Raw genomic sequence first — 14,938 nt, forward strand, 5'->3', positions numbered from 1 at the left:
ACACGGCACTTGGTTCCCGCGCCTCGCAGCGGGCCAAGAAAGCCCTGCAGAAAGACTATCCTGGAACAGGCACCCAGGCCCGGCCCGCTCATGAGGCGGGGTGAAACTTTTGCCTCAGGCGGCAAATTTCCAGGGGCGGCACCCACCCGTCCGTGGGTGCGGGGAGCCGGCCGCCAAGCTGGAGGGGTAGCTGGCAGGACGGGGGTATTGTGCCTAGCGGCGGGGAGGGGGGTCGGACCCCACCCTCCCTCGCCTGGGTCCCCCGATCTGCGCTCCCCTCCAGCCTTAAATCGAAGCAGCCGCTATTTGTAAGAGGCACGGGCGGGGAGGACTCACCTCTTCCTCGTTCCAGCGTGCGCTCCACTGACGTTGGAAGTACTATGGGAAGGTTTGAGGGCACTGTCACCGGGCATGTCGGGGTCTCCAGTGGGAGCGTGGGCCCCCGCATCTCAGGTTTCAATAGGGTCAGTATCCTCCCCAAATGGCAATTGGCACTTAGCATGTGTCACGTGGCACTTGGCAATTGGCACGTTTCACTTGGCACTTGCCACGTCTTACGTGGCACTTGCCGTGTGTCACGTGGTACTTGCCACGGGACACGTGGCAAATACCACATGACACGTGGCAAGTGACACTTGGCAAGTGCCACGTGGCAAGTGACACGTGCCAAGTGACACGTGCCAAGTGCCACGTGACACAGACAGGTAGCGAACAGGCACAGTGACACTGCGTGTGCTCACGTAGGTAGGTGGATGCACTGTGAACAGCAGGTAGGTTGGTATATGCAGTACTGGGTATTACAATGTGCACCTGTCACACACAGACAGGTAGCGGACAGGCACAGTGACACTGCGTGTGCTCACGTAGGTAGGTGGGTGCACTGTGAACAACAGGTAGGTAGGTATATGCAGTAATGGGTATTACAATGTGCACCTGTCACACACACAGGTAGTCACTGAATGTGCTGGGCCTGGCTGGCAGTGGCACACACACACAGTATGAATTAGCAAGGCTGTCTATGCAACACAAGTGTCAGTGGGACACACAGAAAAAAAAATAGATCACAAGAACAAGCTTAGCTCTCAAAAGAGCTGTTGTGGGGTGTTATTTTAGCAATAAGAATCAGCAAGGAGCAAGCTAACAAGCCTACAAGAGCCTAACTAATCTTTCCCTATGAGAGTCTGCAGCAGCAGCAGCTGTCCCTTCTCTATTTACTGCAGGTACATGAGTGAGTATAATGGCCGGCGGTGCCTTCTTTTAATAAGGGGGGGGGGGGTGTGGCTCCAGGAGGGAGTGTAGCCTGATTGGCTACAATGTGCCTGCTGACTGTGATGTAGTGGGTCAAAGTTGACCCTAATGGTGCATTATGGGGGCAAACCGAAACTTCCGGAAAAGTTTGCGTTCGCTGGCGAACGCAAACCACCAAAGTTCGTCTGGAACCGTTTCCCGGCGAACCGTTCCGTTCGGGCCATCTCTATTAGTGAAACAGTCACTCATAACCTACAACACTATGTTATGAGTAATTGTTTTACAGCCCTACAGTTCAACTATCTCTGAAGATATTAAGCAACTGCTGATCCTTGTGTGGTTTATTGCATACTTGCTACATTGTACTTCGCAGTTGCATAATGCATAACCCTTATTTAGTTTATATTTAATACATAAACTATTTGTTCCTGGTGACATCTGCCAGACTGCCACACCTGATCTTGAGAAAAATGTATTCTTGTCTCTTGTTTCCTGGACTCATCTCAGCTGGCGGAAGGTTTATCTCTTCTGGTTAACTTTGGCCTTTCATGTAAGATCCTCACTCTATCTCTCATCTCCAACTGTGCCAAACTCCCACTACACCATCATGACCCAATCATCCATGAAGCCCGTAGAGTTTGTATTGGCCACAGCTGAGGACTACGATGAATTGATGGCCATGTCAGGTGGAATTTACAAAGGAATGGACTATTTACCTTCACAGTACCATGCATGGCTGAAGGACCACCGAAGACACGTGTTTCTGGCTAAGAATGAGGGAAAAATAGTGAGTATGGACGAGTAAACTCAAAATTGAATTTTTAATTTTAAGCAGTAATTAATATTAATGATGTAATTAACTAATATTGATGTCAAAGAAGAACTCTACCGAGGTCATTGGGTTGCACAGTTGAAGTTGAAGACCTCCTTGGTACATTTGATTCTGAAAATATTGGCATAAGACATCAGGCTTGTGCTTTCTGGCCTCTTTAGCTCTTCTCACTGTGAGTCTACCAGATATCTGTAGGAACCTATAATTCATGCAGGTAGTGGATGGAATCAGACAAGAATGCCGCACACTAAAGGTGACTGCACACAACATATATAGGTAGAAAAAAAACAACGTTTTGTAAGAAATAATACCTTTTAATGGCTAACTGATAGAGTTAAATGCTGCAAGCTTTCTGGGATCTAGTCCCCTTCTTCAGGCATATTTCCAGATGTAAGCTGAAGTAAAACACTGATGCAGATAAATGGTAAACACGAAGATGACAGTTGTGTTGGTTACTGTTTATCCGTTAGGTGTCAGGTGATCAGCAGGCTGGAGCCAGTGAGTTAGTGCAACCATACATGAAATCCAGCAGGTTTCTGAAGATCATGAAGCCAAATCAATCATGTTACATAAGGTGTCATGAATCCTGTTCCACAATTTAAACCTTCTGTTAATGTTAAATTGTGGAACAGGATTCATGACTCCTTATGTAACATGATTGATTTGGCTTCATGATCTTCAGAAACCTGCTGGATTTCATGTATGGTTGCACTAACTCACTGGCTCAAGCCTGCTGATCACCTGACACCTAACGGATAAACAGTAACCAGCACAACCGTCATCTTCGTGTTCACCATTTATCTGCATCAGTGTTTTACTTCAGCTTACATCTGGAAATATGCCTGAAGAAGGGGACTAGATCCCAGAAAGCTTGCATCATTTAACTCTATCAGTTAGCCATTAAAAGGTATTATTTCTTACAAAACGTTGTTTTTTTTCTACCTATATAATTTGTTTGGCTAACACGGTACAGAAACTTTTTTGCTACTATGCACACAACATACAAATTTTTTTTATTCGATTCGAGCCTTCTGATCCAATTTTCCAACTGATCAGAAGTTTCGATTAAAATCTTCGAGGTACCTCCCACATGTTTTCGATATTGCTACAATTTCGGGATAAGAGATCATAAACTCCCCAAAAATTGGTTGGTTAGAAAAATCAAGAGAAAAAGTGCATAAATAAAGTTTGATATGTACTGAATAGTTACATGCAATTTTTTTCTGGTTGAATACAATTTCCCAATCCATCACACACCATACAATTCTTGATAAAATTGGTCAGAATTTTCCAACATGTTCGATCTCAAAAAAATCGAAAAAAATGGTTCCGATTTTTCAATTGAAAACAAATAAAAGTTTTCGATTATCAGGAAAACCGATTGCATTTATTGGATTGGTCTAAAATTGGATCTTTTAGCAGTGCTGCTCGGATACCCCTTTTCAAAATCCGGATTGGATCCGGATACCCAGATATCCGATCCGGGTCGCATATCCGAGTTCAAAATTTTCTAATACGAATCCGAATCGGATATCCGACCCTAGTATCCGGGATATCCGGGCAAATTCAGATATCTGGATAGAAAAAACGGAAGTGGCCTTTAAATTGCTTTAAAAACTTTTTCTAGGGTAAATGAGGCATGTAGCATCATTGTTTTTTAAAGGCAAACACTAATTTATGATGTGGGGACTTAAAATCCCCCCCCCCCCCCCCAACAAAAAAAATGGCTGTCATTTAACATAAGGACTAAGTTCCAGACAGCGGTCGTGCAGCCCACAGTGTCCATAGTCCAACCGCACAACTGTGACATGGCAGTTTTCAGCCCAGACACCTCCAAAAATTACGCAGCAATTGTGTTTTGGGTTAAATATAGGTGGTATCAGCACAGCAGCAGTGGCCCGTGGCATCCCGGCGGTGGAAGCAGCAGCAGGTGTAACGTCTGCCAAGAGCATGCCGGACGTGGCACTTGGCAGTGGCACTTGGCATGTGGCCCTTGGCATGTGGCACTTGGCACATGCCACTTTGCACTTGGCATGTGGCACTTTGCACTTGGCATGTGGCACATGGCACTTGGCACTTTGCACTTGGCACGTGGCACTTTGCCCTTTGCATGTGGCACTTTGCACGAGCAACGTGGCACTTTGCATGTGGCACTTTGTACGTGGCACTTTGCACGTACCACGTGACATGTGCCAAGTGCCATGTGCAAAGTGCCGAGTGCTACGTGCCCAGTACCACGTGCAAAGTGCCAAGTGTCACATGCAAAGTGCCACGTGCCAAGGGCCACATGCCAAGTGTCACGTGCAAAGTGCCAAGTGCCACGTGCATATTATTATTATTATTATTATTGGATTGGTGTAAAATTGGATCTTTTAGCAGTGCTGCTCGGATGCCCCTTTTCAAAATCCGGATTGGATCCGGATACCCAGATATCCGATCCGGATCGGATATCCGAGTTCAAAATTTTCTGATCCGAATCCAAATCGGATATCCGACCGCCGTATCCGGGACAGGTGTAACATCGGCTAGGAGCATGCCGGACGTGGCACTTGACAGTGGCACGTGGCACTTGGCATGTGGCACTTGGCACGTGGCACTTTGCACTTTGCACTTGGCACGTAGCACATGGCACGTGGCATGTGGCACTTGGCATGTGGCACTTTGCACTTGGCATGTGGCACTTTGCACATGGCACTTTGCACGTGACACGTGCAGAGTGCCACGTGCAAAGTGCCGAGTGCCACGTGCAAAGTGTCGAGTGCCAAGTGCCATGTGCCAAAGGCCACGTGCCAAGTACCACGTGCAAAGTGCCAAGTGCCACGTGCAAAATGCTATGTGCAAAGTGCCGACTGCCACGTGCAAAGTGCCATGTGCCAAGTGCCAAGGGCCACGTGTCAAGTGCCACTTGCAAAGTGCCACGTGCAAAGTACCATGTGCCAAGTGCCACGTGCAAAGTGCCAAGGGCCACGTGCCAAGTGCCACATGCCAAGTGCCAAAGGCCACATGCCGAGTGACAGTCAGACAGCAGAGGAGAAGACACTAACTGTCACACTGGCACTGCTCAGCAGCACAGCAACTCTGTAGTAAGCTAACACAGTAGTACTACTACTCTAACAACTACTAGCACTGACTGCAGTACTACAGTACTAACTACACAATAACACAGTAATCCTATTCCCTAATCCCTAACCTAACCTATACTGTAGCTAGCTAAGGCTAATAGCTGGCCAGCAGGCAGCAGCTGGCCTGGTCTGTGCACAGCACACACACAGACACATAGCTGCTGCAGCAGCCCTGCAGCACACACTCTGACTGTCACACAATGACATTAAGCTAATTAACAATACAACAATAGTGTAGTGATAGTGAATGGGTTAATCACTGAACAACTTTAGGTTTATCACTGTGTACAGCACTTGCTAGGCCAGCAGCACACACTCTGACTGTCACTCACTGAATGAAATCAAGCTAGCTAGTCTAATTAACAATATAACAATAGTGTAGTGATAGTGAGGGGGTTAATCACTGAACAGCTTTAGGTTTATCACTGTATACAGCACTTGCTAGGCCAGCAGCACTGGAGCATGTCTCTCAGTGAGCATTCACAAGCAAGGACGAGATTTATCATCATGGCAGCCCTCCTTATTAGTGTGTGTGGCCACCTTTAGGATTTCAAACACCAAGATTTTTAAGATGTAGATACCATCAGTTTCTTACACTGGCAAAAAAACAAAACAAAACAAAAATACACAGTGCAGAAAATGCATGGTGTCAATAAACCCACACGAGCTCTTTTATCTAAATTTTGATGGGGCTTTCTAATCCCACCCTAATTTCCTATGACCCAAAAGTCAAGTTATATCAAGTGTACATTTAGTTTTACCCCCAAATATTGTACAGTATGTAGACGTTTAGCCAACTGTTTACCCAACTTTTTCCATCCTCCACTGGGGCCCCCTAATGAGCTCACCTGGTTCTGCCACTCAGACCTACAGATCAGCATGGCAGCAGTGATGGAACTTACCTATTGCCCTGTTGGGTCTTTCTGGTGCTCCTGCTACAGGCACTAGGTGTCACTGTCCTCTCTGCCTTCCTTTCTGCCTTCCTTTCAGTCTGATGCACTTTATGTGATCTGCAGAGAAATTTAGACCAAGAGGAAGGCAGTGAGCAGAGAGGACAGCGGCACCTAGTGGCTGCAGTGGGAGCATCGTAAAGACCCAATGGAGGAATAGGTAAGTTTCATTACTGCTGCCGCGCTAATCTGCAGGTATGAGTAGCAGAGGCAGGAAAGCACAGGATGGGGGCTCAGTAGAAGAAGGATAGTCCGGACCCCTCCTCCCCACCAGGCACATGAGTAAGGAGGAATCTGATTGTAAGAAGGGGACGCACCTAAAAGTTAGTTACGCCCTGGTCTAATCATTCAAAAATAGCTTCTGAACAAGTTTAGCTTTCTTTCTTCTTTGTCTTGGCTCTTCCTGTTCAGTAAGCCAGCACATATTCAGTAAGGAGACCTTGGGCAAGACTCCCTAACACTGCTACCCTACTGAGCACGCCCTCGTGGCTGCAGTTTTGGCACTTTGAGTCCACCAGGAGAAAAGTGTGGTATATTGTTCTCTGTATTTTCTTGTCTTCTGTAGGTGGCCTTTGAGTCCTTCTTGCTGGTGGATGGCGGTGAGACGGCTGTGGTGGAAGGTCTTCGCGTCGCCCCCTGGATGAGAGGACAAGGCGTAGCTGGACTGATTCAGAAATTTTGTTTTGATACACTTAATTCGGACCACCCAGGAGTGAAAAGAGTCCGTCTGATGCGTGCAGAGAATCCTCCACCAAACATGCTGAAGAAGTACAAAGTGATCCACACCAAGGTCTCTACATCCTATCATTTCCAAGCCTTGCTGTCTCTATAAGTGTGAGATAAATTCATCTGTACTCTGCTGATGAGCTGATGGACTTCACCCAGTTGTTTAACTTGTGAACGTTACACTAAAGCAGGCCATACACACGTGGTTTATCTGTTTCATGTGGTCCCCCAGCAAAACTTTGATGCCCCCCCCCAATGTTCCCTTGCCTACCCTTGGTGCCCCTTATGACATTGGGGCCCATCTCACAAGGGTCATAAAACAAGTGTGGCTATCATGATCTTCACACCCATAACAAGTGTAACCACAAAACACCTGATCTGAAGTATTGTCCCCTGTATCAGAGGAAGGGAAGGTTAGTAGTTGGGGCCCCCACAGCTCTTGGCCCCCCTGTGATCTCCAGGGCTGCTCACCTCTAGTTATGGCCCCGCCAACTGATTCAATCACTCTGATTGTATTTGCCAGGAATGTATCGAACAACGTGTCAGATGAATTGTACTTTCAATCACTTTTTACTGAACTGAGAGGGGGTTTGATTGATATTGGCGCGGTTTTGACAGTGGTGCTGTGACAAATGTCACAGCACCATCCTTTCAGTCCAGTGGCCCCTGTGAAATCTTCAACTGACTAGAACAACAAATATGGGCAGGGAGGAAATGGCAGTTATACTTCCTAGGAACTCCTAATTAGGGCTGCTCAAATCCGGATCCGGGAGACACGCGGATAGTTGGTATCCGGATTTCACCCGGATACCTGTGCGTGGTGGGCGGGGGGGGGTCAAGCTTACCTGTCTGACGTCTTCTTCGTCCGTCCCTGGCTCCTCCCATGATGTGTTCCACGCGGCGGTCACGTGACTACAAACACTTCCTCCTTCCGGGTTGAAGGAGGAAGTGTTTGTAGTCACGTAATGCACGTGGACCGCATCGTGGGAGGCGCCAGGGACAGACGAAGAAGACGTCAGACAGGTAAGCTTAACCCCCCCCCCCCCCCCCCCCCCGCCCACCCCGCACAGGTTTACTGGGAGATATCCGGACAGCAACTATCCAGGTGTCTCACAGATCAGGATTTGAGCAGCCCTACTCCTAATCACCCTGTACTTGTAACCCCTTCATTTTAGACCTGTAAGAAAAAAATAACACCACACAACTCACCTACTCCTCACTCCCTTTGCTGTTTTTTTGCACTGTTCCCAGGCTCCAGCAGTGTACACTGAACAGGATAGGGTCTGTAAAAAAAACTCTCCATGTCAGTCTTAGTCTACGAGGTGTTACGTAAACCAAGGGACTTATCTATTTGCCATAAATACCTCACAATCCTTGCAAGATCTCTTGCAATTAATGTATCTGGATAACACTTACATTTGCAAAAAGAAAACCCTCTACCTCCTTCTGATTGTATGTTCTAAAATTGTCAATCAACAGGAAGAGAGTCTGAAGAAGGCTTACAAGCTGTACGCTTACTGTTTTTCTTTTAAATTAGCCAATAATATAGAGCTTGTATTTTACACTCAAGCAGTTTTGAATCAGAACATCTGGTAATGTATTACATACCAAACATTACATTTTGGCAGAATTTCTCGGTTTGCTATGCTGGGGGATATCTTTGAAACACCATTGTTCTAGTAGGTTCTTAAAGCAGACCTGAACTCTTGCACAGAAGAGACGGAGAACATTGAGAAATCCACCCTGTGTTTCACCTGAATGTGTTTATACTGTAGAGAACAGCCTGTCTAATTCCCCCTTCTCAGCAAATAATGAGCTAGTTTAGTTTAAGCTGTCTGTCACTTTGCCGAGTTCTGAGCTAATATATAAACACAGGAGGCTAACCCTTTCTGTGCTCCCAGCAAACCAGGAATGAACTGCACTGCAGTTTCTCATGAGCTTTACATGATAGTGCAGATGTTATTTAGACATTTACAGTGATTTTCTTTATTGTGGCATAAAAACGATATCTGCCGATGGAGCAGAATTCATACAATTGGCTCCATGCACCACCTGCAGGCCAGGTCTGCAGGAAAGAGCAAATACACCTGTTGGTGGTGCTTGGTGGATCAGCGGAGAAAGTCAAGCAAAGGCTGCCACCAGCAGGAGAACAAGGGCAGAGTTCCTGACAGAACACAAGGCCTACAGGGCCTTCTTGGTTCTTCACTTCATTCTTAGTCCACAAACAGTGACATTTAATTAGGGATGGTCGTAGTCAGCCAACTTCGCTACGCTGGAACTACGCATAGTTTTACGCAATTACGCTTCGCCAAACTATGGCTTCGAAATGAAATATTCGCTTTGTATGCATTTCGTAGACTACGCGTTAAAATACGCAATGACGTGTAGTGCGAAGCGCAGTGTATGCGGATGCTTATGTCCGTATGCAGAAAATTTTACACTTTAATTCTTCATTAAATGCTTGTACCGGTAACTCTTCTATGCATACATTCCCCTTTCCCATGCGTAAATTTGTAAGCATGCAACCGCACACGGAAAATTAGCCGCGAGTAGCGCATTCATAGTTCACTACGCAATACACATGTTAACTACGCTTAGTGAGCATAAGCTACGTGTAGCGGTACTTCGCTACGTGTAAATTCGTAAACGTAGTTTTAAAACTTCACCTACGAACTATGATGCGTAGATTCGCACTGGCGTAGTTTCTGCTCATTCCAGCATTTAAAGAGACTCTGCAGCGAGAATAAATCTCGCTTCAGAGCTCATAGTTAGCAGGGGCATGTGTGCCCCTGCTAAACCGCCGCTATAGCGCCGCTAAACGGGGGTCCCTTCACCCCCAAACCCCCCACTGCGACACTTGGTCGCAGACTTGGTCGCTCCTGGAGGCAGGGCTAATGGCGCATCGCCGCCTCTCCCCCGCCCCTCTCAGTGAAGGAAGACTGAGAGGGGCGGGGGAGAGGCGGAGATACGCGCTGACAGACGCGCGTGAGGCAGGGCTGCGGCGGTTAGCCCTGCCCCAACCAGGAAGCGCTCCCCCGCATTACGGAGGGGATTTGGGGGATCAGGGACCCCCGTTAAGCCACGGGATAGAGGCGGTTTAGCAGGGGCACACGTGCCCCTGCTATCTATGAGGTCTGAAGCGAGATTTATTCTCGCTTCAGATTCTCTTTAATATCCTAAAATGTGATATTTTATTTTTTGCAAAACCATTTTCCATATGCTCGCATGTACATGTACTGGTGGCTGGAAGGTGTAATGGTTAAGGGCTCTGCCTCTGACACAGGAGACCAGGGTTCGAATCTCGGCTCTGCTTGTTCAGTAAGCCAGCACCTATTCAGTAAGGAGTTCTTTGGCAAGTCTCCTTAACACTGCTACTGCCTGTAGAGCGCGCCCTAGTGGCTGCTGCTCTGGCGCTTTGAGTCCGCCAGGAGAAAAGCGTGATATAAATGTTATTTGTCTTGTCTACTCATCCTTTTTATTTCCCCACCAGGCTGTGTTGTCCAAGGTTCTTCCTTCTAATCACCTTCAGGAAGCTATTAAGTCAATGGAAGCTCGTCTTGACAACGTGGGAGAGTTGAATAATTTCTCTGTTCTGGAGCTTAGTGAGGTTCTTACACTCATTGATGGAACCAAGACATCAGAAGAGCTACTTCCTCATGGCCTTCTTATCCAAAACTGGCTTCCACTTACCACTCAACGATCCAACTTGGAAATGCTCTTTGAAAGAGGGGTTGTTTGGATCTATTCCCAAAGTAATAATACACATGCTTCTATGGAAAGTTCTGATTATAACACTACTGGTAGTGCAAACAAAAATAAGCCTAACAATGTGAACAGAGACACTGCACATAATACTGAAGACTCTAATGCTCTGTCTCCACCGTCACCACGCGCTCCAGCTGGGTTCCTCAGCCTTGGGACCCCACCCCTCCTAGTACCTTATGCAGAAGCAACCTATCGCTTTGATGTTGACTTGTTTGGAGTTGATCCAGCAAGTGCTAAGATTCATGTCGTACAGCAGCTCAAGAGGTGCACAAATGTCCTTCCTGCAGAGGCCAGCATAGTGTGCTTCATGTATGCCGAAGAGAGTCTCCGAAGCCATCTCAACCATCTGTGTGAAGAACTAGCACCATACATTGTAGTGAAAGAACAAATGGTCCTAGAAATGGACATTAAAGAACACTTTAGTGAAATGTTTACTGTCTCATCAAATTAATTAAAATAGACCAAAGGAAAACCAAGGGTTGTTCAACACTAAGAATCTAATTCCATCTCTCAGTTTCTAAGAGAAACAAAACAACTCAGATTGACTGGCACGGTATAGCATTCAACAACTTCCTTTTTATGATGTGCCTATCTTCATACAAGAAGATAACTCGTAAGAACTGTATTCAGTCCCTTTGATCTGATCTACCAGTAACCTATTGACAACATAACCGATTAAAAAAACTCACAATCAGTTTTTCGAGGTGTAATGAGGAAATCAGATAGGACAAGGTAGCGAAAGTAATTGCAAAAACTAAGGCTCCAGACAGGTTTTCATTCCTGTACATATAGCCCTGACCCAGGTGCTGCAGAAGCTACCCGATTGAGGGCACAATGCCGTGGACCTGCCCCCAAAACCTCAAAAATTTGGAAGCTAACCCCAAGATTATTAGCTAACATATTTAATGAGCCCTTCTATAAGGAGCCAAAACTCCCTTTAGCGAAAAGCGAAAAGGGGTAACAAAGAAATCAATACATTGCAAAGTGAGAAGTTAAAATAAAGAAGAGAGATCAAGAAATGATTGATATTCACCATGTAGTTTGTTCATATTGTTTGATCCGCAATCAGTCTGCAGGTCATCATCTTTACTACTGGCAGACATAAAAAAAACTAGACAACACCAACTGCCATTATCTATAACCACACCCCCTAACAATGCAATAGGCTAAAAGGTTGTTGTTTGTTTTTATAGATATGCATATGCGCAGAGGGAGATACTGGTTGATTGGCAGTTGGAAACAGCTGTTATTTCCCACAATGCAACAAGGCTCACAGACAGCAATCCGTCAGGACCATGGTCATGACATCAGCTAGGACCATGGCAATGACATAACAGTGGGGGAGGGGTTTTACCACAGTGTCAGCCATACAAACCCCATCCTTGATAATTTATTTGAGAAAAGGAAAAGATTTCTCATGGGAAAGGGGGCATCAGCTACTGATTGGGATGAAGTTCAATCCTAGGTTACAGTTCCTCTTTAACCCCCCTGGCGGTATGATTTGTGCGGCTGCGCAGCCGCGGGAGGGTTTTTTTCACCTTTTTTTTTTAGCATGTAGTTAGCCTAGCGCTAGCTACATGCTTCCCCCCTCCCCGCAGCGTCCCCCCGTCCCCTCCGATCGCCGCCGGCGCCGCTTGCCCATAAGGAAATCCCGTTCTGAACGGGATTTCCTTGAGGGCTTCCCCCGTCACCATGGCGACGAATGGAGTGACGGCACGACGTCACGGACGTCGTGACGTCACAGGGAGTTCCGATCCTCCCCATAGCGCAGCCTGGCGGCGATTGGCCAGGCTGCGCAAGGGGTATGCGGGGGGGGGGCCCTGTTTCCTCGGTGGGCGGCGGCGATCAGAGCAAACACGCAGCTAGCAAAGTGCTAGCTGCGTGTTTGAAAAAAAAATTATGTAAATTGGCCCAGCAGGGCCTGAGCGGCACCCTCCGGCGGCTTACCCCGTGTCACACACGGGGTTACCGCCAAGGAGGTTAAGGCAACTTTCACACCAAGACGTTGCGTTTTAGGGGACGTTAAGGTCACATAACGTGCCCCTAACGCAACGCACGGTGGTGTTGAAGTTGGACGTCAGATTGAGCCGCGTTATGCGGCTCTCAAAGCAGCCGCTCCAGGATAGTGATGGGAAGTCCAGATCTTTTTAAGGATTCGGATCATTTGAATCGGATCATTGAAAAGATCCGGATCTTTGAACTGAATCATTTGAATCATTTTACTAGGGAAGCAGACTGGGTGAAATAACTAGCAGGACAGGACTTTCCTTGCACTGTACACTCTGTATGTTCCTGTTTTTTCCAGACAGACATCCACTGTGAACCAAATCTTTCATTGTGATGATCCGGATGATTCGACTCACAAAAAAGATCCGGATCAAATGAACAATTCGTTCATGATCCGGAAAACACTAGTAGTCCCACCATGAGTCACCACAGTGCAGTGAATATTAATTAACCATGTGGCTAGTCAGTGAGCATGTGCAAACATTCTAACGCAGCTCTATAGGGGTATAACGTGCAGCATGCTGCACTTTCATTTAACGTGCAGCGTTATACCCTAATGCAACGTGTGCACTGTGAACAGCACATTGATTTTACAGTGCTGTGAGTTAGGCTGCATTACTGGCTGCTGTAACGTGGGACTTTAACATCCCACTGTGAAACCAGCCTAAACCAGGCAGAATAAAGCATAGTGAGTAGAAGTTAATTAAAAATATTACATCTTCCATTAAGGTTTTTGTAGCTTCACAGTGTCCAAAACCAGAAATCTATTGCCGCCAGATCCTAGATAAAGTTAATACAAACATGGAGCAGTGGCTGGTCAGATGGGCAGCACGGTAGCGCAGTGGTTAGCACACTCGTCTTGCAGAGCTGGGCCACCGGTTTGAAGAACAAATTCTGGGATACGATCCTTTGTATTGTGGAGGATCAAAGAACACAGTCCTTTTTGGGGCAATCCACCTTGCCCTCAGATACTCGTCTACACTTTCAAAAAGGACCAAATCTACTAAAATGCAATCTCAAACAGGCAAAAAGGTCTCTGAAAAAACTTTATTGACACACGTACAAAAAATAGAAAAAATGGTTCTTCAGTATCACAATAGTGGGTCTTAAAAACACATTGGTTGGTTTGAAGCAACAATTGGTTGTAGCTTTGTGGGCATTTGAACTTCAAGGCAACGACACATGTTCGTTTCGGGCTTTTGTATAGAATTATATGTGCCCTTCGTCAGGCCGTAATACCCAATTCTGCGTAGCTCAACCAGAGAAAAGAGACCAATCAGGCGAAGAGCCAAAAAATGGGGGGCATCTGAACCCACCAGACGCACTAGACCTTCCCAGAGGCTGTAATGAAAAGCTGCTAGACGGGAACCCGTCTAGCAGCTTTTCATATACAAAAGCCCCAAACGAACATGTGTCGTTGCCTTGAAGTTCAAATGCCCACAAAGCTACAACCAATTGTTGCTTCAAACCAACCAATGTGTTTTTAAGACCCACTATTGTGATACTGAAGAACCATTTTTTCTATTTTTTGTACGTGTGTCAATAAAGTTTTTTCAGAGACTTTTTTGCCTGTTTGAGATTGCATTTTAGTAGATTTGGTCCTTTTTGAAAGTGTAGACCACCAGTTTGAAGCCCAGCCACAGAGTTCGACTGGTTATCCCTGTGTCTGTGTGGGTTTCTTCCAGGCACTCCAGTTTCCTCCCCAAAACATTAAAAACATACAGATAATTGGCCTTCCCCTAAATTGGCCCCAGAATATGATACCTACACTATATAATATAGACATATGACTATAATAGGGATTAGATTGTGAGCCCCTCAGAGGGACAGGTAAGTGACAAGACAATATACTCTGTACAGCGCTGCGGAATATGTTGGTGCTATATAAATAATAATAATATTTAGTTAAGATTTGGACGGCTTCTGAATGTTGCAGAGGCTTCTCAGGTCACCCTGGAGCCCATTGCTGCTGCCTAGGACCGTCTTCTAGCCGTGCTTTCATCTGTAAACAAGCACACCCATATTGCGCATGTATGAGTGCACTTGTTTACAGATGTAAGTATGCTTAGTACAACGAAGCTGCTCTTACATGGTGGAAAAAGCTTTCCATTCTCCTGGGTATGTGCTGACCAGGGCCGGTTGTAGACTTTTTGCTGCCTGAGGCAAACTTGTGAGGATGCGCCCAACACAACAACACCCAACAATTTACTCTGCTTCATTTAATGTTCTCACATGACATGCTGCAGCTCAACACAATAGCACACTGGCTGGCTGTGAGGCTGTGACAA

The 14,938-nt window shown here is 46.3% G+C and overlaps 1 protein-coding gene and 1 long non-coding RNA gene across 2 annotated transcripts; one reads left to right on the forward strand and one right to left on the reverse strand.

Moving 5' to 3' along the window:
- The first annotated feature begins 1,755 nt into the window (after window positions 1-1,755).
- Window positions 1,756-11,648, forward strand: LOC137560943 (probable N-acetyltransferase 16). Its single transcript, XM_068272132.1, has 3 exons — window positions 1,756-2,035; window positions 6,718-6,942; window positions 10,369-11,648. Exons 1-3 carry the CDS (start codon window positions 1,856-1,858, stop codon window positions 11,092-11,094), a joined length of 1,131 nt encoding a protein of 376 aa, XP_068128233.1. The 5' UTR covers window positions 1,756-1,855; the 3' UTR covers window positions 11,095-11,648.
- Window positions 2,056-2,524, reverse strand: LOC137560944 (uncharacterized). The gene is made up of 2 exons (XR_011029848.1): window positions 2,392-2,524; window positions 2,056-2,279 (listed from the first exon to the last, which is right to left on the reverse strand). It is a non-coding gene; the product is annotated as an uncharacterized lncRNA (long non-coding RNA).
- Window positions 11,649-14,938: the final 3,290 nt, after the last annotated feature.

Source organism: Hyperolius riggenbachi, chromosome 3, assembly GCF_040937935.1.
Source record: "Hyperolius riggenbachi isolate aHypRig1 chromosome 3, aHypRig1.pri, whole genome shotgun sequence".
NCBI classification, from domain to species: Eukaryota; Metazoa; Chordata; class Amphibia; order Anura; family Hyperoliidae; genus Hyperolius; species Hyperolius riggenbachi.

Bases quoted from the DNA above. Each gene is read 5' to 3' on its own strand.
- LOC137560943 (XM_068272132.1), top strand. From the start codon at position 1,856: ATGACCCAATCATCCATGAAGCCCGTAGAGTTTGTATTGGCCACAGCT. The intron at 2,036-6,717 runs GTGAGTATGGAC...TGTCTTCTGTAG, and splicing joins CTAAGAATGAGGGAAAAATA to GTGGCCTTTGAGTCCTTCTT. The intron at 6,943-10,368 runs GTCTCTACATCC...TTTCCCCACCAG, and splicing joins ACAAAGTGATCCACACCAAG to GCTGTGTTGTCCAAGGTTCT.